The sequence below is a fragment of the Natator depressus genome, chromosome 4 (genome assembly GCF_965152275.1).
Source record: "Natator depressus isolate rNatDep1 chromosome 4, rNatDep2.hap1, whole genome shotgun sequence".
Classification (NCBI taxonomy): Eukaryota; Metazoa; Chordata; order Testudines; family Cheloniidae; genus Natator; species Natator depressus.
The window spans coordinates 13,920,300-13,943,013 of record NC_134237.1 but is presented as its reverse complement, the minus strand read 5'-3'; the positions used below and the strand labels follow the sequence as shown (position 1 = coordinate 13,943,013).

General features: G+C 46.6%; 1 protein-coding gene across 1 annotated transcript; it reads right to left on the bottom strand.

Annotated features, from left to right (window-relative positions):
- Window positions 1-4,107: 4,107 nt before the first annotated feature.
- FAM47E (family with sequence similarity 47 member E) lies at window positions 4,108-20,723 on the bottom strand. Its single transcript, XM_074949939.1, has 8 exons — window positions 20,634-20,723; window positions 18,891-19,260; window positions 17,613-17,770; window positions 15,881-16,034; window positions 10,726-10,905; window positions 8,512-8,664; window positions 7,157-7,234; window positions 4,108-4,221 (listed from the first exon to the last, which is right to left on the bottom strand). Exons 1-8 carry the CDS (start codon window positions 20,648-20,650, stop codon window positions 4,108-4,110), a joined length of 1,224 nt encoding a protein of 407 aa, XP_074806040.1. The 5' UTR covers window positions 20,651-20,723.
- Window positions 20,724-22,714: the final 1,991 nt, after the last annotated feature.

Sequence of the window (22,714 nt, the reverse complement as noted above, 5' to 3'; positions counted from 1 at the left end):
GGTTAGTTTTGTTTTCTTGTTTCTTCTTTTAGAAGTCAGATAAATTTATTACTCCTTTTGGAACTTCCGCATTGTATGCTAATGCTTACAATTGGATTTCTTAACATTGTACTGCCCTTCCTTCTTTTGAGTTCTGCTTTGGAGGCTTTTTTTGGCTTGGTAGGGATTTCAGATCCCATTAGCACAGATTAGATTTGACAATTATTTTGATTTAATTTAATTTTATTACCCAGTTTGGGGCCTCTTAAAGTGGCGAGGATAGATTTTAATGCAGGATTAAAGGATTATACTGGTAAAGATTAAACTAGCAACTCAGGTAACTCAGTCTAAGAGTTGTGGGTTTATATTGTAGATCCTTGATCCTAGTTCAGCAGTCATTAAAAACTGGTAATAACAGTATATGGCTTAGCCTATTGATTAGCACAGGGGTGGGCAAACTATGGCCCACGGGCAGCATCTGGCCTGCCAGCCGTTTTAATTTGGCCCTCGAGCTCCCCCTAGGGAGTGGGGTCTGGGGCTTGCCCCGCTCCGGCACTCCAGCTGGGGAACACAGTCGGGGGCCACACCGCGCAGCTCCCAGAAGCAGCAACATGTCTCTCCTCCGGCTCCTATGCGTAGGGGCAGCCAGGGGGTCCGCTTTGCACACTGCCCCCGTCCCAAGCCCCACCCCCGTAGCTCCCATTGGCTGGGAACCGCGGCCGTGCCGCTGCTTCCAGGAGCTGCTTGAGGTAAGCGCCACCCAGAGCCTGCACCCCGAGGCACCCCCCCACACCTCAATCCCCTGCCCCAGCCCAGATCCCCCTCCCGCCCTCCGAATCCCTCAGTCCCATCCAGGAGCACCTTCCTGCACCCCAAACTCCTCAGCCCCACCCCAGAGCCTGCACCCCCAGCCAGAGCCCTTACCCCCCTCACCCCACCCTCCTGCCCCAGCCCGGAGCCCACTCCCGCACCCTAAACTCTTCATTTCTGTTCCCACCCCGGAGCCCGCACCCCCAGCCAGAGCCCTCACCCCTTCCCACACCTCAACCCCAATTTCATGAGCATTCATGGCCCGCCATACAATTTCTGTACCCAGATGTGGCCCTCGGGCCAAAAAGTTCACCCACCCTTGGATTAGCACCAGACAAAGAATTTGGAAAGATATCTCCATTCAGTCTTGGGAATCCATTCTTTTTATCCTTACCTAATTGCTGTGATTTGAATTCTAAAATCCATTAATGAGATCTTATTATCAGCTATCTTGTTAGAAAAGAGAATGGCTAATTGGATGTCGGAGAGAATCTATTTCCAGTATGTGGCATTCTTAATCTTTTAGCGTCATTGAGAGTATCGCTGTGTCAGCTTAAGAGGACATAAAATGTCATTTAAATTTATAGACGCACAAGTATACAGTCTTCACAATGGCTGAAGTTCCCTGGATGGTTGCATAAATACAGTGAGTTCATAATCTAAAACAAGTTTTCCCTTCTATACGTATGATCTGTGCTTACTACCTTGGACAACTTCACTGAGAATCTAGTCCAGCAAAGCACGTGTGCACATGCCTAATTTTAAGCATGTACGTAAGTGCTTTGCTGAATGGGGTGAACTTAAGCACATGCTTAAAGTTAAACACATGCTGAATTAGGCCCTGGATGAGAAGAGCAGCGGAGCCTGGGGCCAACTGGACATCCTCTCCAAGATTTTCTTTTTGTACATTGTCTTTGTTATCACTGTATGTGCTCAGAGGAGAGATGTGTATATGCAGCTTTGCCTTGCTCTTTAAAACATGTTCCTCCAAATTGCAATATGAGGAGCTCTGTTAACTTGCCATGGCCCCGTATATAAAGTATGTGCAATTAATCCCTTCCTGTAGTTGGTTGCCACTTCCCTTTTAGACTTCTTTTAATATTTTGATTATCCTTGTAGTTTTTCTATAACCGAATCTGGAGGGTTCAAGTCCTTTTGTTAAAGTAAGTGAATTAAAAGAGAGCATTGTTCTGCCATCGTCTATCCCTGATAGTTATGGAAACATCGCATAGTCAGGGGCCTTTCACTGCTGAAGAATGTATATTTAATACCTTGTGGGGGAAAAAGAATATGAAGGAAAAAGGAAAAACGAATGGGTCAAATTCATCAGTAATGGAGATGTATTACTGGTGTACTTTATGTGCAATTGTCGAAGTGGCAAGGCTGCTATTGAGGATAAGTTGAAAAGAACTAGGCTGACTCAGGCTTAGTTTGGTGGGCGAGCAATTGGAAGGAAAAAAATACTTTCTCTGTAAACTGAGCAAATCTGCTCTGGTGTCACTGAGAAGCAATAAACATGGAAACCCATAATGCTGGGTTTACAGAATCACTTTTCTGAATAGCTCTGCACAGAAAGCAGCCATCTAGACATTTTGCTGGTGAAAAGTAAGACTGGGTGAAAAAAAACATTAGAAATGAACAAAACATTAGAAATCGTGTGTCCGAGTTATTATAAGGTAAATGCTAACTTAAATATATATAGTTTATTAAAGCAGTTGTTAAACTACACACTACGCATTGTTGTTTTTGCTTGTTTATTTGTGTTTAAATAATTGAGCTTATCATATAACATCTTTCAAACTCCCTGACTCCAATGGGAAAGCTGATTCTTTCAGGTTTGTCTTGTAGACTTGGTCTACCCTAGGGACAGTTCTCAATAATTTCTCCCCCTTGCTAACATCAGTGCAGCTGAAATGCTGGTAGCAACACTGGTGTTATTGACGGAGAATATGCATTGGTGGTTTGTTGATACTTTAACAGAAACCTTTGGTTTAAAGCAGCTGTTTAGCTTGCAGGTACAGTTACTGATAAGTGCTTCAGATTCATAAGTGCCCTGTGTCTGCATGAGAATGTACTCCATCGCCATTCGTTTTTCTTTTAAACAAGACTTTAAATGACACAACCACCTATTCGTTACTGTAAGGTTGAGTCTCCTGCTCTCTCCTGAAATCACAGCCTGCCCCTGAGTGAGATCCTGCAGATAAAGTCTCCTTCACAGCTGGGGATGACTTCAGGAACTGCTCCAGGATTAGGTCTCTGTGTTCTGGGAAGCACTCTTCAGCATATTTATTCCTGCAACCTCTGACCCATGCTAGTGCTGGGCCTGAAGCCAAGGGACTGGTTCACCCCTGCATTACATTTTAAGCCAGTGAAACTCCACTGATTTCACTGGTGGGAATCTGACTCCTGCTACAGCCTCCGTACACTGCTCTGTAAAAGCCCTGCAGCCAGCCAGCAAAGAGTTCTTACTGCACAGCGCTCCCACAGGCAGTCACCTACGCGGGCTTCCTTGAAAACCTGACCCCAGGGTGGGGAGGGAGTCCCCATAGTCTACATGCTACAAGTTGCTGTGGAGCTGCATGTAGGCACCCTTGGGGTGGAAGCTTAAAACAGAGCAGCTCTTGGTTGCTCTAATTTACACTGCGGGGCACACAGAAAATCCATCTTAGAGACACCTTTGCCCCTTCTCCCCTTGGCTGCAGCCTCTTTGCTGCACCTCCTGAAAAACACAGCACAGAGTCCCAGCCAAGGTGCCTTAGTGTCCCTCCTGGGGTATTCAGTGGGGCTAGGGCAGAGCAAACCTACCGCAGTTGGATGATGAAGTCAGCAGCCCATACACAGAGTCGGGTTCCCCCATCAGTAAGAGAGGGATAATACTTCCCTTGTCGAGGTGACAGTGAGCTCCTTGGGGGCAGAGAATGTCTCTTATTCCACATTTGTATAGCACCTACCCTAGCACAATCGGGCCCCTCAGTCTTGACTGGAGCCTTGCAGCACTCCTTTCATACACATAACCGCAGCATGCTGGTTAAAACTCCTAGTCATTGCCGCGCAGCAGAGATGAGCTGAAATCTTTAGAACGTAACAGTGCCTCCAAGCCAGCTCGTAGGGACAGTGCAGCTGGGCCAGCTACCCTGCGTCTGGGACCCACTACCCCAAGCGTTTCTGTTTCAAATCTATTTGATGAGCAATTTCTGAGGAAGGAAGGGGAAAAGAAACCAAATCAACACGGCGTAGAAATGACCATCACGGGAGCCTTCAGAACGGTTTATTTAGTGGAAACAAATGTGAGTTAACAAAGTCAGAGCTCTGCATTAATTAACGAGTGTGGAGGGAAAACCTGCCCTGGGCTTCTTGTGTCTCTTTAAGGCCCTTCCACGTCTCCTCTTTTGCTCCTTTGCCATCCTTCGCAGCCAGCATCTGCAGAAGAAACTAAAAGAAAACATAGCCATAAAGCACAGTTACTAGGAACGCATTTAAATGGCCAGCTACTGACTATAAGATATAAAAGAACAAGTCACAGAGGATCAAGATACCGGTGTGCTTAGTGCATTAATACAGAACTTTTTTTTTAAAGGCATGAGACACAGAACTGTTGGAAGGTGCATGAATGCAGACTCTGGGGCTAGCAAACTTCTTTGTCTCCATAGGTAACACATGGGCAATGGTGATGGAAGCTTCATATGCAGTCATGCACCAACCCCATCCTGACCGAGCCAGAGCATCTTGATAGGTGAGAGGGCAGCTCAGTTCCCATAGCTCATCCACTCTTTGCTCTCTCCACTGAGATCCCCTGAATGGGGAAGCCAATTAGTGCAGCTGTAGGGGTGGCTTCTGTGATGTGGACCATTGGGCACTGGGCTGAGAATATGCAGCTCCAATAGCCTTTGGCCCAGATCCAGACTTACTTCCTGCTGCTTTTTACAGGGAGTCAGTGCCTCAGATCTCTCTGTCCATGACAGTGTCCTAGCAAAACACACACACACACAGAGTTTCCTCAGAGGTCGTTGCATCTCTGGGGAGGGGTAGGAGCTGTGGGAGGAGGAGACAGCATGACTTAACTTCTGAATGCTGCCTTACTTACCTGGCACATGGAACAAAGCCAATGGCTGCTGGTCCAGGGCCGGCAAAGGACACCATGTTGTTTGCCCTGTTTTGGTTCAATGAGACACAACCACTGAGAGCAAAGGGAGAGGTGAAAGAGCACAAGAATTAAGGAGAAAAGGACCCACCACCAGGTCACAGTCTGATTTCTCAGGAATCATGCTGTTTTCTCTGGTGTTTGTGGTCCCCTTTTTCCTCTTGCTTTTCCCTTTCTCTGTCCTTGTTCTTGGTGGCTTAGTCAACATAATCTGGCTCTCCTCCTGCTGAACCCACAAAGCAGTGTGGCAGTGCAGCCATGCCTGATCTGCTGAGTCTAATGAGAACCCCACCTGCCACCTTACTGCCCTAACTTCAGTCCACCTTCTCCTGTCACTTTGTGCTGTCTTCCCATCCCCACACCTAGCTGCTCGCATCTCCCTCTTCCTGTCTCCCCCTTCTCACTGCTGGCTGCCAGCACCACAAAGCCTCCTGAGGCACCACAGCAGACTTCACTTCCCCAGTCCACCGGGAACAAGAAGCACAACACCCAGTTCTAACTGATTGGGTGTAGGGAGAGAATCTGGGGCTGATTGGGATGAGGGGGCATGAAGACGTGGATTTTCTGCATGAGGTAGCTAATGGAACCTACTGTGGTGCAGGAAGGGGTGAAAGGGAAACTCTGCCTTGGGTTTAGAGGATGAAGGGGGAATAGGGAGACTGACTTCAGACTGAGGGTGAAGAGAAACTCATCCGGAAGCAGGGAGCCTGGGCTAGGGGAGGCGAGACCCGGGAAGAAAGGAGCTGACTCAGAATGGGAAGGTGAGCAGAAAGAGGATGAGTGAACAGATGGTAAGGCCAAGAAGAGGAACACAACACAGAGAGGGGAGACCAGAGGAACACTGCCCAGAATTGCGGTGGGGGCAAAAATGTGTAAGCCAAACCATCTGAATTCAGGACGGTGTGAATATCATTTATTTGTGTAGGTGATAAGAAGGGTTTTTATTGACAGATATAGGGGAGGGACCATCTCTGTTCTGCAGCCTTCTTTCCATCTCCACCTGCAACTTTTCTAGCTTTGCTTCTTCCTGTCTGGTCTGTCACGCACTTCTTTTTGTCTCCATCTCTCCATTTTTCTTTGAAGGTGACTGATTTGGAGACATTCAGTCCCAGCCTGTCACACTGTTTGGCCCAGGGGCCAGACCTAACCTATCATATATAAATGTGTATCATATGGTCAAAATGAGTCCCTGGCACCAGATGACATCCAAAATCCCAACGTGTCCTGGAGAGTCCCAGACACCTGTAAAGGGGATGTGCCATCTTTGCCTACTGACTGCCTGATGTCACCAGTTTCTACTGAGCAAAACACTTCCAGTGCTGCCTCACCCATGTACCAGGCCCATCCCTGTGAACCGATGTCCTCCAGTGGAAATCCAGCACTTAGGAATGATTCTGCTTTCAGCCACAGCGTGGAAACTGTGGAGGATGCTGCAGCCAAAGGGTTAAGTGGAAAAGACAATGGTTCCTTCTTAATAGGTCAAAAGACCTAGAATAGGCTGCACAATATGTGATCACCCTGGCAAGCGATGGGTGCAGCATTAGATGCAATGAGCCAAGGGGCATTCTAAGGACTGGCCTTCCGTGTTGAGCTCTGAATGAATGGCCTAAGAGGGCTCCTTGTTGGGTTGAGTGTGGCCATGACGAAACAATATCTCGCTGCACGTCCTGCTGAGGTGGCTCGTGCAACCTTCACCAGCCCTGTCCAAACTGTGCTAGCCGCTACCATGTTTCAATGCCGTCGTTGCCAGCAGGGTTCAAGCCTAGTTTCCCTGACCAGTGTGAGTTGCTTTGAACAAGAACTGGTCTACCCAAAGCTATTTTACAGCTTTGAGGCCAAATTCAGGCCTGGTAGGGCTGGTGTTTGGCTTTGGTGAACTTCCATCCCTTGCCATAATCAGGTCTGAATTTGGCCCCAGGGCTAAGAGCACAGCTCAGTAACAGCAGTAGCATGGTACCCTGACATGGCAAGGACTGTAGTGCAGATTGGCCCCTGGGCTCCTTGCTAGGTTGTGTACAGCATGGTTTTATAACATGGTTCTCACAGGGTTCTAAGACTGCCCATCCTTGTCAACCCTGGTCAGTTACACTGTGCCAGAAACAATGATGCTTAAACCAAGCTGCCTTAAGCACATCTCTTTTCCCAGAGTGCACAGGGCCAGAGGCATCCTGGTCTGTCGTTGCTACTGATCACATCAACGGACTTGTTACACTCTCACTGACTTACCTCAGGCTTCCTGTAGCCCTTCCTTTCAAGGAATTCCTTAAAAGCGTGTGTTCCATGGAGCTGCATGACCTCTGTCTCCTAGGAGAATTTCCAATCCAAATTAAGGGAACACTCAAGAATAAATCTCACAGATTTATTTGTTTTTTTCATGCCCTCATTCATACAATAGTGAACAAAGCAAGAAAGGGACAAGGAAAGTTATTTCTGTGAAAGTCTCACAAATATGGTAAACTCCATATCTAATTAATCTCATGCATTGTAGTTCATTCAAGAGATAATTTCTGATTTGCTATTTTTATGGCAATCCAGGTGTTTTATAAGCACTGAATTGCAATGAGACAGTATGTCATTTTTCAGTGAGTGTTGTAGCAAGTCACTAATTACTAGGGATTATTTTGTAAAGCTGTTGTAACCAGCTGGAATTCCCACCCAGCTCTTATCACAACATACACACATGAGACATGGCCCAAAATTACTCCCACATTTATTGTTAACTGAAATAATAACAAAAAGACAAAGCTTTCTTCTGAACTCTGTTGTTCCTTGGGCTTTCCCCCCACAAGCTCTCCTGCCCCTGCCTGATACTTAAACCTTTTCAGACTGCTGGGTTAGAGCTGGTAGATGGAATTTGACCAGACAGCAGGTTAACATGTATGGTCTTCCTGGGATAGTTAAGACTACAAGTGGATAAGTCTTACAGCCAGATCCTGCAACTATGCGATTCTCTAGTGTCAACAAGGCCACAGACTTGGGCCTTCTTACAACAGTGCTGAACCTGATCCTTTGTTTACAGGGGTTGAGACCATGACCAACAATAATTCCTTCTGACCTGGAATTGTGCATGCTTAGTCTCAGACTGGGAGTGAATTTTTACTGCCAAATTTGAAAGGCGGTTAATCTGGTCTTGAGATGCATGGAAGCAGAGAGAAAACTATTTTTCATCAGTGTTAAATGGACACGAAACTCAAACCCTTTGAAGTAAATATTGTGACTGGCTTTTAGGTCTTCTTTTGAACTCAGCCCCTAGACAAGGCGCTGTTGTGCCACCACCTGGGATGGGCTGTAAAAGGTCCTGGGAGTTAGGACGTTCGTACAATTGTCTTTTTGTTGCGCTTCTACAGTGCCGAGCCGTGAGGCCGGGATCCATGACTGGGGCCTCCAACTGTCACAGAATACAAATAATCAGTAATAATAATTAAAGTCAGTAGGGTGGGTAATATGAACCATTCCCCTCCCACTGTAACTGAGTCAGATAGCAGATGGTGTGCAGGCATGTTCCAGCAACAACGTATGCTCCGTAGCCTTGAACTACAATGAGAATTTCACCACAAAGATCCCAGAGATGCTTACAGTACCTTTTCACTAAACCGCTTCCTTAAATTCTGAATGGTATCAGCTGCTTCTTTTGGATCCTCTAAAGGCTCATTTACTTTTTGTTTTATCCACATTTTTGGGTCAAGGTACCAGGCTCCATACCTGATCTTCTCCCATTTGGGCTGGTAGAGACCCTGCACAATAAATTCATAATAATTAGGAACATCCTCTAATCATGTTGGTAGGTCTGACTCACCTCCCACAATGTGTATGCAAACTACTGCCCTCTACTAGAGGGAATGTCCGCCCTGGTCAATGGATGTGATCAGATGCTCAGATACCATAGTGGTGAGTGCAAGATGGAGTCGATTGTGTCTCTTTCTGGTGCCTATAGCAGGTGTAAGTCCTATTACTGCTACATAAGTGTGAGGTGTTTCACTAGCTACCCCTAGCAATAGCAGTATAATAAAAAGGACTAATTTTCATCACCATTGATTCTTCTACTATTCATTAGACTTCAGATAGTAGAAATCATTGTCTCCACATTCTCCTACTTACATCTCTATACTAGTGAGTTGTTCTTTCTCATAGACAAGGAAATAGACAGGAATTCGGGTTTAACTAGAAGCTGTTAGTTTCCCTTGGAAATATTCCTCACTAATAAAATAGAAAGCGAAACAGAGGGGCAAAATCTAGGTGGGGGAATAGAGTGGAAAGGAAGAAGAGCACAGAGCTGTGGGAGAGGCTTCGGCTGAAATGAATTAGCAAGGAAGAAAGTTATCCTCTTCCATTCACTCTCCTGTACTCATCTACACTGAGCAGAAGGGCTGCCCAAAGGTGCAGCCAAAAATGGAGTAACACAAAATACCCCAACGCCTAACAGCAAAACTCTTTATCTCAAACACTAGTCAGCCTGTGCAAAAAACTTGCACTCAGATCCTGATAGAGCCATTGGGAATTAACCTTGTCTGCGCCCTGAGGTTGTCTGACCACTGATTAAAGCTGTGGTTCGCAACCTTTTCATACCAGGACCTGCTGCCCATTTAATGACATAGCAAGGGCAGGATGGGAACACCCTTATACACGCGCTAGTAAGTTGACAAAGCATCACCTTGCAGAATTAACATATTTCCTTATTGTACTACTTTAAAAATCAGACTGTTTTCAAGGATTATGAATGTGAGTACAGATGTCATCCCTCGTTGTATGCAATATTACAGAATGGCCAGCAGGTGGCATTTCAAGAGCATTATTCTGAATAAAAAGCTCCCACCCCCTATAGAGTGGAGAGAATATTTCCTTTGGTTTTTGCAAAATGGGCTTTTGAGGATCAGTAGTCTCCCTTCCCTCTGACCCCAATTCTTGTCCAAGGAGAGAATTTCTAATGATGACCCAATGAAAAGGAGAGGAACACATGGAAACAAAACTAGCAAATCTGGCACTGGTGTCAGAGTGCTGTGATCAGCACAAGCTCTCGGAATTATCTCCTGGGGGCTATATATTCTTTACGTTTTCTGCCCTTAAAGGCTGGGAGGCAGCCACTGGAGAGGTGCGTTGTTTCTCACGGTGACTCTGATGAAGGGGTAAGTAAAGCACAAGCCATGCCCTTCCACAGGGCTAGTGGGCTTCCTTTCAATGACTGGGGACCTAGTAGGCTTGAAAGGAGGAATATGAGACACTGCAAGATAAAAGTAATTTACTATGACAGTGATAATTCCCTGTTAAAGCCCAGTAGAAACAGCTCAAAATAAGAGAGATCAAATCTAATCTATGTGCCCTGCAGTTTCTGCTGACTCAGATATTTCTCTTCCTAGGCACAATAGCAAATATCATTTTATGGGTCATCTCTTGCCACTTGTTTTAGAGACATAATGAGAGTGGCCCCAAACCCAGTTTTGTTCCACTGAGGACAATGGTAGTTTTGCATGCAGTAGAATGCAGTCCCAACTGTGATAGCATATAGCAGAGAAGCGGAACGAAATACTAGCTAATACATACTAGAAGTAATATATTGTTACACAGATTTTATTGCTGATAATAGACAGAGTATAGAATTATGGACTTTGCCATTGATTTTATGTGGAAGGCGCTCAGATACTATGGTAATGGGTGGCAGTATAAACCACTAAGACTAAGATAACATAACAGTACAAAATATAGGGCCAGATCCTGAGAGGTGCTGAGCATCTTGAACTCCCATGGAAGTTAATAAGAGCTGCAGGTGCAGCTTGTTTAGTTTTCCCTGGCCTGCTTACCTTAGGAAGACTCTTTACAGCTTTCAGGGAGGATGAAACCCCTAGGCGCTTTCTCAGCTCTGGTGGCACATTGTTTATCTCCACAACTTCGACAGGCATAGCCAGCGTGGGCTTGGTTTCATAACCGGTATCAAACAGCCTCATGATGGTATCTTCACTGATGTTATAATTTTCTCCTCCCTGCAATAATAAGCCAAGTGCACCGTTAGGAGGTAGCAGGAGGCAGTTTCTGACATTGTCAAACACACCACACTTGCAGGGTGGGGGGAATATTTACAACATACTGGTAGAGAGCTAGATGTTCACCAGATTGGGGATAGGCACCATTTCTCAGCACCAGTTCCAGCCTAGCCCAGGACAGTGGTTACCAACTGCTGTTATTTATTTATGCAGATCATTACAAATCTCCTATCTGCCCTTCTCAGTAGGGTTGAATCCTGTTACATGTTGTGAGCTGGCCCTTTAAGGCAGTGGCCCTCAACCTTTCCAGACCTCTATGCCCCTTTCAGGAGGCTGATGTGTCTTGGGTACCCCCAAGCTTCACTTTACTTAAAAACGACTTGCTTACAAAATCAGACACCAAAATGCAAAAGTGTCACAGCACACTGTCACTGAAAAATGGCTGACTTTCTCATTTCATACAATTATAAAGTAAATCAATTAGAATATAAATCTTGTACTTACATTTCAGTGTATGGTATACAGAGCAGTATAAGCAAGTCATTGTCTGTATGAAATTTTAGTTTGTACTGACATCGCTAGTGCTTTTTATGGAGCCTGTTGTAAAGCTAGGCAAATAGCTAGAGGGGCTGATGTACCACCTCAAAGTACCCCCAGGGGTACATCTACGTGCTGAAAACCACGGACTTAAAGGGAGTCTGGGGTCAGCCTCACCTATGACTAGTTTATTTCAGAGCAGGCGGGTCATTTGATGAGGGAGCAGGTGACTAAGAACCAGGTCTGCTTAGAGGTGCCCAACTCCCACTGCCATTCCGTGTGATCTGGGTGCCAAACTCCCTTACGTGCTTGTGAAAATCACAGCCTAGATTCCTAAACAGCCAGCAAACAGGCAGAAAGTGATTTTTTCCCCCCAGGAACTAATGCTGTTTCCTGGAGACAGATCCACATTAGACTAGAAGAGCAGGGGCTTACAGAGACTGAAACCAAGTCTTGCACCACACACTTTGGTACACAACTTCTTGCTGATGCTAAGTCACCATGCCCCTCTTTGACATACTTCTTGAATTCCTACACCAGGGAAGCAAAGAGGAACTAAGAAGAACCATTTCAAAGGTCCCTTTACCATGTGCTGCTCTGATCAGAAAAAGCATAAAGTCCTTTCCCGCCCAGTCAGATTAGCTCTAAAGTAAAACAAGACGTGAGCGCATGACACAGTGCAGCACAAGGGTCAGAGATTCTGTAACTCCCGGTCTGGTTTTTATTTTTAAACAGGTCACTGAAGGCCATTTGTGCTCTGAGGGGGATACGAGGGCGTTGCGAGGCATACAGTCCTCTGAGATTGACAGGTCTAGCGCCTACCGTGGCGTTCTCTTAAAGTCCGGGGACCGGGCACAGTGGGGAAGGCAGAGAATGGCTAGCCTCTGAGCACTCCTTGGCACACTCCAATGTCAGGGGTGAGGACAGAGGTAGAATGGCCAATGCAGCCCACATTTCTCATATAGCATTTCCCAATCCTGCTCCCTAATACTATCCTGTCCATTTCAGTCCCAATTTTAAAGCAATAGGACTTGGCCACAATGAACACAGAAAACATCAGATCATGTGAGAGTCTCTGTCACAAGAAACAATGGCTCAGTGTGCTAGGAAAGTGACTGCATCGCTTTATCACACTCTTATGCTGCTTCTTAGAGGAGCTGGAGCAAAGAGCCAATACGGATAACTGAAGATACCGCTGCTGGGATAAGCAGCCGCACAGTTACAGGGATCCTGGACATCTGCCCTTCTGAATAGCTACTGGAACATCTGGTTTCCATACTGGGCTAAATCCTGGGAAGTGCTGAGTTGAAATCACTGGGAAACGCAGGTGCTTGGGGGGGCCAGAGCTTCCCATTCCATGGAAAGACCTGCACACATAGGCCTCAGGGAGGGAAAACTTGGCTATGATCCCCTTGGGGAGGCTCCCAAAATCACAGGGGCATCATGAGGAAATCCTAATTCCTGTTCAGATGTGGCACTAACGGGGCACCTAGTAAGACTGATGATTCCATGACTGGGCTGGGCTCCACAGGACACAGGGATGGATCTGCACCCAGCACTCAGCAGATCCCAAGATCCACAGGAGGCCAGGGCTGACTCTAGATCTCAGGGGTTCCTGGAGCCCAAATGGGTCTATACTCCCAAGACCTCCCCTGGACACAGCTGCCCCAATGATCCTCCTTAAAGGGGTCCTCCAGCAAAGAGGGGCTCTCTGTTAACAGTAATACAAGATGGAGCTGCATTACCTCTTCCTAGTAATCTGCACTGCTGTAATCACAAACCAGCTTCCCTAGCCCCACCCCCAGCTCAAGCTCCCAAATGTGTCCCCATGAGGACCCATTCATAACCCCATAGGGAGCCCTTTGAGGATCCCATAAGGAGAGTGGGGACAGTGCTGAAGAGATGGCTTATCCCACTCCTCTGCCCCCCTTTCAAGCAGAGCAGGATGAATCTGTGTACAGACAGCCCTTCATGCACACATTTCAGGGGCATGTTCTGCTCCAGGCTTTGGGCCTGCTCCTGCTCCCTTTGAAGTCAATGACAAAACACCCATGCCCTGATTTTCAGAGGCCTTGAGCACTCACAGCTCCCAGTGAAATCTGTGTTTGGCCTAGTCCATGACTGGAGCTCCTTAGTGCTACAATAATACAAGTAAATAATAATAACAGGACCTGTGGGCACTCAGTACCTCAGTGCTTTCCATGAGGCAGGACTGGGGAACAGGGCCCACTCCTTGAAACCTTGTATTTTACCCTCCCTTGTTTGTAATCCACCACTTAGCAGCCCGAAAACAAAGGGTCCGTCTGTCTCCAGTGGCCATGTCTTCCTCCAGCACTGCTCACATAGAGATTTTGCTGTGTTTCCAGTGCAGCAGGTGCCAACACGGTGGCCTTTTGTCCCCTTCTCAAGCTTTGCTAACCTCCGGTGATAGGAGTCAAGGGTTATTTTGCAAACAGAGCCTCATTATATAAGCAGGTAGACATGACCTCCATTGCAGAAAAGCAAAGGTATTTTTAGCTAATGGCTGCTGCAATGCAGCGGGAATTCAGATCTTACAGTTTCATTTCTAAGGAATTCCTTTTTCAGACTCACCATGAGGGCCTTTAAACATAATCAGCATTTGGAATTGAAGGGAAGACACACCCCACCAGATTGTTTGTCATCTTACAGTAGGTCCAGTGGGCCTCATAAGGTAACCGTATTTCCCTTTGCGGTCTCTGTGCTGAGACCCTTCACAAGGCTATTGACATACATGATTTTCTAAGGATTTGTTGACACAATAGATCAGATCTTCAGTCCCTCGGCCATCATAAAGCAGACAGATACCTTTACCTGGCACCGGGGAATCCCCAGCCTCCTGCCTGGTGTAGAGGGTTGTGTCAAGGGTAGGAGGGGCAGGACTGTAACATGCTGTGCTCCCGCCAATCCTCCCCAGCAAAATGGCTTCTCAGGAGCCATTTCAAACTGGCCCATATTCGAACAACTCGTAGCCTGCTCTATTTTTGAGCCAGAGGCCGCCAGCCCCAGGATCAGGAGAGCTTTGAGCCACCTTTGTCTCACTCAGTGCAGTCAAGGATTGAAGCTGGTATTTTACTATTTGTACATATTAAAGCTATTAGCGTGAATCCAGAGAAACACCACTGACATTGTTTTCTGCAAAACAAATGTATTTCTATTGAGCTATTTGAATGACTGAGCAAACGATAACATAAACTAGGCTAGCAAATGACTCTACTTAAAGCCTTCAATTCCCATGACATATGTTAGACTCAAAGGAGAGAGTTTGGTCTTTGACAGAAGATGGGCTCTTGAGATAAAGCAGGCACTGGTCTGGTCTGGAGACTACAGTCTGACTTAGATCCACAGATACAGATAGCCACAGTGAGAAGATGCTGTGAAATCCCTGGTTATCCAAGACCTCTCTGTACTAAGTGGCACACTATAAGAGTATGTCTGAGCACTGCTATGTAAATATTCAGGATCCAGGGGCCTGCTCTTGCTCCCGTTGAAGTCCATGGGACTTTTTTCTCTGACTTCAGTGAAAGCATAACCAAGTACCCCAGGACTGAAAGCACTTGGGATGGGATTTTCAAAAGCACTCACCATTGTCCTAACTCTGTTCCCGTGGCAGTCAATGGAATCTTTACCAGTGACTTCAGTGGAAGCCGAGTTAGGCCAATGCAGAGTGCTATTTAAAATCCCAGGCATGGCGTGTATAATACATGTCCGATGCATTCCCCAAACTCTGCCCTCTCTTTAGCCCACCTAATCCCACTGACATTTGTGGTGCTGCAGTATCACTCAAGTTAGAATTTGGCTCCTAGAGAAAGGGAATGTGCCACTATTTATTTGCACATTTTAAAACTGCGTCCATCATAGTAACCTGTGTTCACTAAAACCAATGCCTGAATTGCTGAGTCACTGTCAATCAAAAAAATTGGCTCTGACTCCAAAATGAAGCAGTTAAATCTAACCAATAACTCCCCCTCCACAACTCTCTCAGGCAAATGCTTGAGTAAGCCGATGGACTTGGCAAGTTTACAGAATGAACTGATTTGCGGTTTGCTTTGCATTTGGGCTACTGTAATTAAACTTCTGTACAAGCAGAATTGTAAGGGTTAACATTGTCAGACTTGGGTGCCTCAGGTTAGGCACCTACAGCCATATTTAGGCTGGGATTTTCAAAAGTGACGAAGGGAGGGAGGCTCCAAACTCCCAGTGAATGTCAATAGACATTGGGCATAAGTGGCCTATATCTTTCAAGAGGTGCTGAGCATCCCTATCTCCCATTGCCGTCTGTGGAAGCGGTAGTGCTCAGGGCATGTTAGCTGAGGGACGCACTTAGGACGTAGATGCCCTTCGGGTACCCAAGTCGGAAAACATTGGCCCAAGTCATTACTGGACCGCTGAGATAGGAGGGTTTTGGTTTTCAACTTACCCAAGAAGCAACCCAGTCACAAAACTCCTTAGTCACTCGCTTTACATTCTCATCCAGGGGAGGAATGTAGCTCCGTCTGGCTGCCTTTTCCCTTGCTGCTACCTCTTTCTTGGAAAACAATGTGTATGGACTCTTGCTTTTAGACTGCTTGAGGCTGAAGAGATGGATATGATACAGTCATGAGCAGTTTGTAAGTGCCTCTCATCAGCACAAATGCGTTTCTGCGGTTTCAGATCAGTAGGGTTTGAATAATTATCTCTGTACCTGCTGCTTCCAGCTTGCAATTCATACTTCCTTCATACTTTCCTTGCTGCTGCTTCTTCTGCAGAGTCCCCTTATTATAGAGCTGGCTGTCCTCACCAGGCCTACAGTACACAGAGATTTATGTGCAGATCTTTACAGTCTGCAGGGAGACCAGCCGCTAGGTTCTGAGACAAAGCCCACTGGAGTCTACGGGAATCTTTCCATGGGCGTCAAGGGCTTTGGATCAGGCCCATAAAGGCTTATGTGCTGAAGCCCATCTAAGCCAGCCAGCCCTGGGAAGCCTCCTGGGTGTGTCTAATCAGAGGAACCAGACAGAAGACTTCAATATCGACTGAGCTGGCTCTCCCGTTTAGCCAGAGCCCAGTTACTAGAAAGGGTGTCCCCAAGGCCTTCTAGATTCATAGATATTTAGGTCAGAAGGGACCATTATGATCATCTAGTCTGACCTCCTGCACAACGCAGGCCACAGAATTTCACCCACCACTCCTGCAAAAAACCTCTCACTTATGTCTGTGCTATTGAAGTCCTCAAATTGTGGTTCAAAGACTCCAAGGAGCAGAGAATCCTCCAGCAAGTGACCTGTGCCCCATGCTACAGAGGAAGGCGAAAAACCTCCAGGCCTCTTCCAATCTGCCCTGGAGGAAAATTCCTTCCTGACCCCAAATATGGCAATCAGCTAAACCCTGAGCATATGGGCAAGATTCATCAGCCAGATACTACAGAAAATTCTTTCCTGGGTAACTCAGATCCCACCCCATCTAATATCCCATCACAGGCCATTGGGCCTATTTACCATGAATATTTAATTACCAAAACCATGTTATCCCATCATACCATCTCCTCCATAAACTTATCGAGTTTAATCTTAAAGCCAGATAGATCTTTTGCCCCCACTGCTTCCCTTGGAAGGCTGTTCCAGAACTTCACTCCTCTGATGGTTAGAAACCTTCGTCTAATTTCTAGTCTAAATTTCCTGGTGGCCAGTTTATATCCATTTGTTCTTGTGTCCACATTGGTACTGAGCTTAAATAATTCCTCTCCCTCTCCGGTATTTATCCCTCTGATATATTTATAGAGAGCAATCGTATCTCCCCTCAACCTTCTTTTAGTTAGGCTAAACAAGCCAAGCTCCTTGAGTCTCCTTTCATAAGACAAGTTTTCCATTCCTCGGATCATCCTAGTAGCCCTTCTCTGTACCTGTTCCAGTTTGAATTGATCCTTCTTAAACATGGGAGACCAGAACTGCACACAGTATTCCAGGTGAGGTCTCACCAGTGCCTTGTATAACGGTACTAAAAGCTGAACTGGGGTGGGATATGGAAAACATCCACCCACAGAAACATTCAGCTCCTCTCTTTCAATACATTTCATTTCAGAGGAGAGGGACTGAACTGAACCCAGGCCCAGCAGCAGAAGGTGGATTCAGGCAGCCCTGGGTGCTGCTCGCTCTGTCCTGTCCAGTACTCACAGTGCTGATGGCCTGGGGCTTATTTCTTTACTTTTCCTATCCTCCCGCTGAAACAGCTCTTGCTGAGGGGTATGGCTTGCCTGGTGACGATCCTTGTATCCAGCTTTACTATGCAAGCACAACTCCGGGTCCAGGATGGCCACAACCTCTTCGAAAAGCTGAGAGCCAAACAAGAACAGAGCACATGTCCAAAAACACCTCACACCCATGGAGACTCCATAGGAGACCCCATTACAGATCATGCACCCTACCTTAGCTCCCCCATCAGCATGTGATGAACCATTCTGTGACCTGATCTCACCATGAACGGAGCCAAGACTCCTTATCTATCCTCAAATTCAAAGGGCTCTCATGGCACAATGAATACAATCACCTTCATTGTCTTACAGCTTCTTAACCTTTGAGCAGTGTGATCCTCCTCAGCATTCTGCACTGTACCACTGAGGAATAATATATTCACCCTGAGTTCGCTGTGGCCCCCAGTACAAGGCCTGCCATCTCCCTGCTGCTGGCCCCTCTCTCTCCAAAAGACCATCATAATCTTCCCCTATTCCACCTAAGAGTGGAAAGCCTAATGCTTCCCACCCACTTTTACTCCCTGCCCCCAGCTTGCTTGCACGGAGTCCTTCAGTGTCAACCCACCTGCCCCAAATCATAAGCGCAGGTGTGCACTGACTAGGCCCTGTTGTTTCCCAACAGAAGAGAGGTTGGGAGGGACCCCACAGCAGAGGAAGTATTCTGGGGGAGAAATAATTATTCTAGAGTCAGGCCAGGGTCCAGATCAGGTCAGGACCCACACTTTGGCCAAGACTCCAGGGTATCTTTCAATTTTAATACAAGAGAGGGATAATCCATTCATTGCCCTGGAACAGCCGGTTATATCTGGAGGTGTGCTCAGGTGTAAACCAACTGATCGCTGTATAATCTACCAGATATGGAATTAAATGACTATTAAATGAGCCCATTTTTGTATAGTGGCCCATGTTGATGGGTGAGTGGGAGCAGGCTCACTGAACACAAACAGTGTGACAAATCTCAGAATATTAGCAGGGTGTCTCAGAAGCCTGCCAGTGACTGCTATCAGTTCAAATCTCTGCCTGTCTTTAGAGTCACCTTCCCATGACAAGTCAGCTTTAGTAGACGTTCAATCTGTAGGAAATAATATGGTTTTAAAACACCCAATGAGAAAAGCTGGGTTTTGGATTACTTTTATATTTAAAACATGCTAAAAGGATGCACAGTCTTGAGGAAGAACAGCAGCAACCCTGGGGTCTTTACCTCTGGAGGGATGCTTTCTTCCAGATGAGGGTAGAGTGCAAGGGGGTGTTGGCTTAGGCAGTGTTCTGTCTGTGCAATGTGATCCTGCCTGGCTTTCTGCAAAGGACTGAGCCTGGACTGTCTTGTAAACGTTTTCCCCGCCTTCTGCTGGGCCCAGCGGGAAGCATCAGATGCATTATTAGGTAGAACAATAGGTAAAAGCCCCTTTGTGCCACGAATGATGATGTTGTCAGATGGAGCAGGGACACCACTTCTGAAATCATCCAGGCCACTTTTCAAGAATCTCCAGCGCTGGCTGTTAAGAGAATCTGAGAACTTCGCTTTGTTGCTGTGCTCTCGAAAGCTCTTAGAAGGCAATTTCTCCTTGTACCTGAGACCAAATGCTGCTGGTCAGTGCTTAAAGTCAGGGGGATGAGTTTTAACAAAGCACAGTAATATCTCTGCCACCACCTGTCCAGCTCAAATATGAACTCACCCTTCCATTCCATTCCCTTGCCAGACTGAGACTCTGCAAAATACACGGGGTGGTGCAGTCTCTTTATAATCCCAGATCAGAGCCAGGTGCTTGCGTTCAAATGGTCTGTCCTAAAATGCAGACCTGGCATTGTCAATAAAGTTGGCCTGATTTTCAGAGACGATGGGCAACCAGGACTCCAGCTGAAGACAAGGAGAGCTGCAGCTGTTCAACAGCTCAGAAAATCAAGCCCAAATATTCATTCATTAAAACCTCTGATTTCAAAAAAATGAAGACTTTGAACCAAAGTCACCGTGGGTATGAACAGGTGTGATTCCACTGAAGTCCCTGGAGCCACAGCCACTTAGGCCAGCTGTGAATTTGGTTCATGCTGTATTGTTAAACAACAAGCACATGTGTAATTGTTTTAGCATTGATAAAAAAAAACCAGGCCAAAGAATGCAGTGATCTCATGTCCTCCCCATATTTTGAGTGGCCTGTGGGATTTGAGTTAATGGTTTCGACCCAAGTGTCCACATCTCAATGGACATTAATTTGGCATCCGTATGGGCATTTTCATCAGAGAGGCCAAACACTGAACAACCAAGGAGACTTGCACTGCCACTGCCTGGGTTATTATGGCTGATAGATGGATCCAAAGAGCATGCCAATCCTATAGGTCTCTCAGTCTGGTACGTTTCCTACCACAAAAGTCACTCATTACATGCACAGTGACTGAAACTCATGCACTTCATATAGGTTAATAGCTGGTTAGATGTGCTCAACCCCTGCCTTCTTAAGTGGTCACAAAATGTTTTAAAGAAAGGAGAAAAACTCTTCCCTATTTATAAATTTAAAAACAGATTTACGTATTGAATAAGCCCATTCCAACAAAAGTGCAAGGCTCATGCAAGGCTCATGCCTAGTTGAGGACAGTCTTGCATATTCCATGCATGATCCTACCATGGCCCCTCTGTAATGACGTAAGAGTAGGCAGAGGATTATTTCAGTCCTGTGCTGAAAACACGGCATGCCACGTGGACAAGGCCCTTTACCAAGCAAGAGGGAATGGGATGAGTGTCGCTAACAGCACGCGGCCCAGGGTTTGACATGTCAGCCCCGTTGTTTGCCATGCACTCAAATCAGGATGGTGCACTCTGCTGTCTGCCTGGGGCCATGAGGGTGAGCTTCTGGAAGGTGGGCTGCACGCTACACATCCAATGTGAATTTGCCAGAAGGATGGGCACAAATAGCCAATGACGTACAGCCTCCCCACCAACCCCACTCACCACCGGGCTGAGCCCATCCCTGCAGGTAGGAGGCAGCTGCTGCTGCTGCGGACCGTTGGAGGGACAAGGTGCTCCTCTCCTGTTCCCCGCCACAAGGCAGAACATTAGGGCTGTCTTTGTTCCAAGCACCGGCTCCAACCACCCAGGCTGAGAACACTGGTTGCTAGGAGATGGTGGCCATGGTGTTCATGCAAGAGCGGGAGAGGCTGTTGAGCAGAGTAACGGTCACATAGGCTTTGATTGACCCCTCTCCTAGTGTATCTGCCCCCCACACTCTCTCTCTCTTACCCACTCCCATCATGTCTATCCAGTGCACCACAACTGTTGGCCAGGCTTCCTCTCCACACCGTGGCTGCCAGGCCTGGCCCTCCCCCAAGAGCAGTGTGGCCACAGGGCCTGCCACTTCTTGTGTCTTCTCGGCCTGCCTCCCACCTGGGCACAGCACCTCCAATGGGTGGTGCTCAGTCAGGCCTGTTCACTCCCCCACACACACTGCACCCACAGGGCCAGCATCCTCACTCCCCCTTGGGCACCCACTACACCCAGTGTCACTGCCGAATGCCACACCCGCCCTGACGTAACCACAGAAGTAGCTCAGCCACATAACCAGGAAACACGGGGAGAGTTAAGGCCACACTGTGGTTGTTCAGGTTGAGGGTGAAGAGCCATGGGCTGAGGTGGTTCGTCTGCCTGGGTTCTTACACAGGTGCCCTCTCAAGAGTAGAAACTACCCCCACAGGGAAATCAGGTTGAGAATGGGACCTGATGAATGGAGTGTAGCTAGGGTATTGAGCGGCTTCACTGCTTATTTCCTTGCTTGTTTGTCTCCAGTGGGGTGGATGTGCAGTCGAGCAACATTAAACTGATTTAAGTTGGTGAAGCTTTTCATATCTTGGTGCGCCTGCATTTGGGGTGGCACTGCTCTGAAGAGTCTTTGATGCACCGATGCCTTGGTACAGAGACAGTCAGCTTCCTACAGCGCTGCCGGGTACACTGGGGAGCTGAAGCAGCAGCACCAAGGGAATGATTCAAGGGCTGATGAGTTGGTTCGGAGACAATGAGATCTTCCCCCTACCACTCCACCTTCCACACTCTCCCCCAAGTCGCTTGCACACACATGCACACACAACATCGCTTTCCCTCAGTCTCCATCCATCCCTGATAAATCCATCTGCTTTTTCTGCATTCCTGCTGAACCCTCATATCCCACGCTGCCCAACCCACTGCCCAGGCTCACTGAACTATGTACAGAGGCAGTTGGTGAGTCAGGAGGCAGCAAATGAAAACAGAAGTAGCTGGTGGATGTACGTGGTTGTGTTGGCTAATCTTGGCATCACTCAATTAGATGTGATGAGCAATGGAAATGCTCTGTGTTTAATTTTAAAGTTTCTAATGTGACCTATGTCCCAGTTGTTAGAATGTGTGTGTGTGTAGCAAATTTCACAAGAGAGAATTGTTAAATGTTTCCCCTCCATAAGTTAGTAAAGATTTCACCAAAAAGATACATAGAAAATTCCATTGTCCCTTGAGAAGTTATTGTGCGAAATGTGGAGGTTAAATTCAGTCATTAGGATATGAAACAGAGCAATTTTAGCCCTGTTCTAAATGCAAACCATAACTCAGCCTTACCTACGGCGTCGCTACTACTGATGCCTCCATAACTTGTAGCTCAGCCAAGAGGGGAACTGTTATTCCATATGTAGAATACAGCTTAGCATCTATTCACATGCATGTTAACTTTAATTCTTTCAAGAATAGTTGGTTTAGCTACTATTCTGTAGTATTACAGTGAGTTCCTTTCCTATATGCCAGCTGCTAATTTGTAGTGTATGTGAATAATAAATGAGAATAAAAATATTAAAGTGAAACTTGCTTCCTAGAAGCTGTTTAACCTTCCAGACTTGTGCAGTCATTGATACTTGTGCAAAGAGGGTATAAAATACCAGTGCAAATACTTGTACAAAGATGGTATAAAATATCAGTGTTTGCAGGATCAGACAAATGTTGACTTTTTTTTAACTTATACTCATTTTATATATTCAAGTTTACTAATGATTTAGAGTACATTTCATACTCATGAA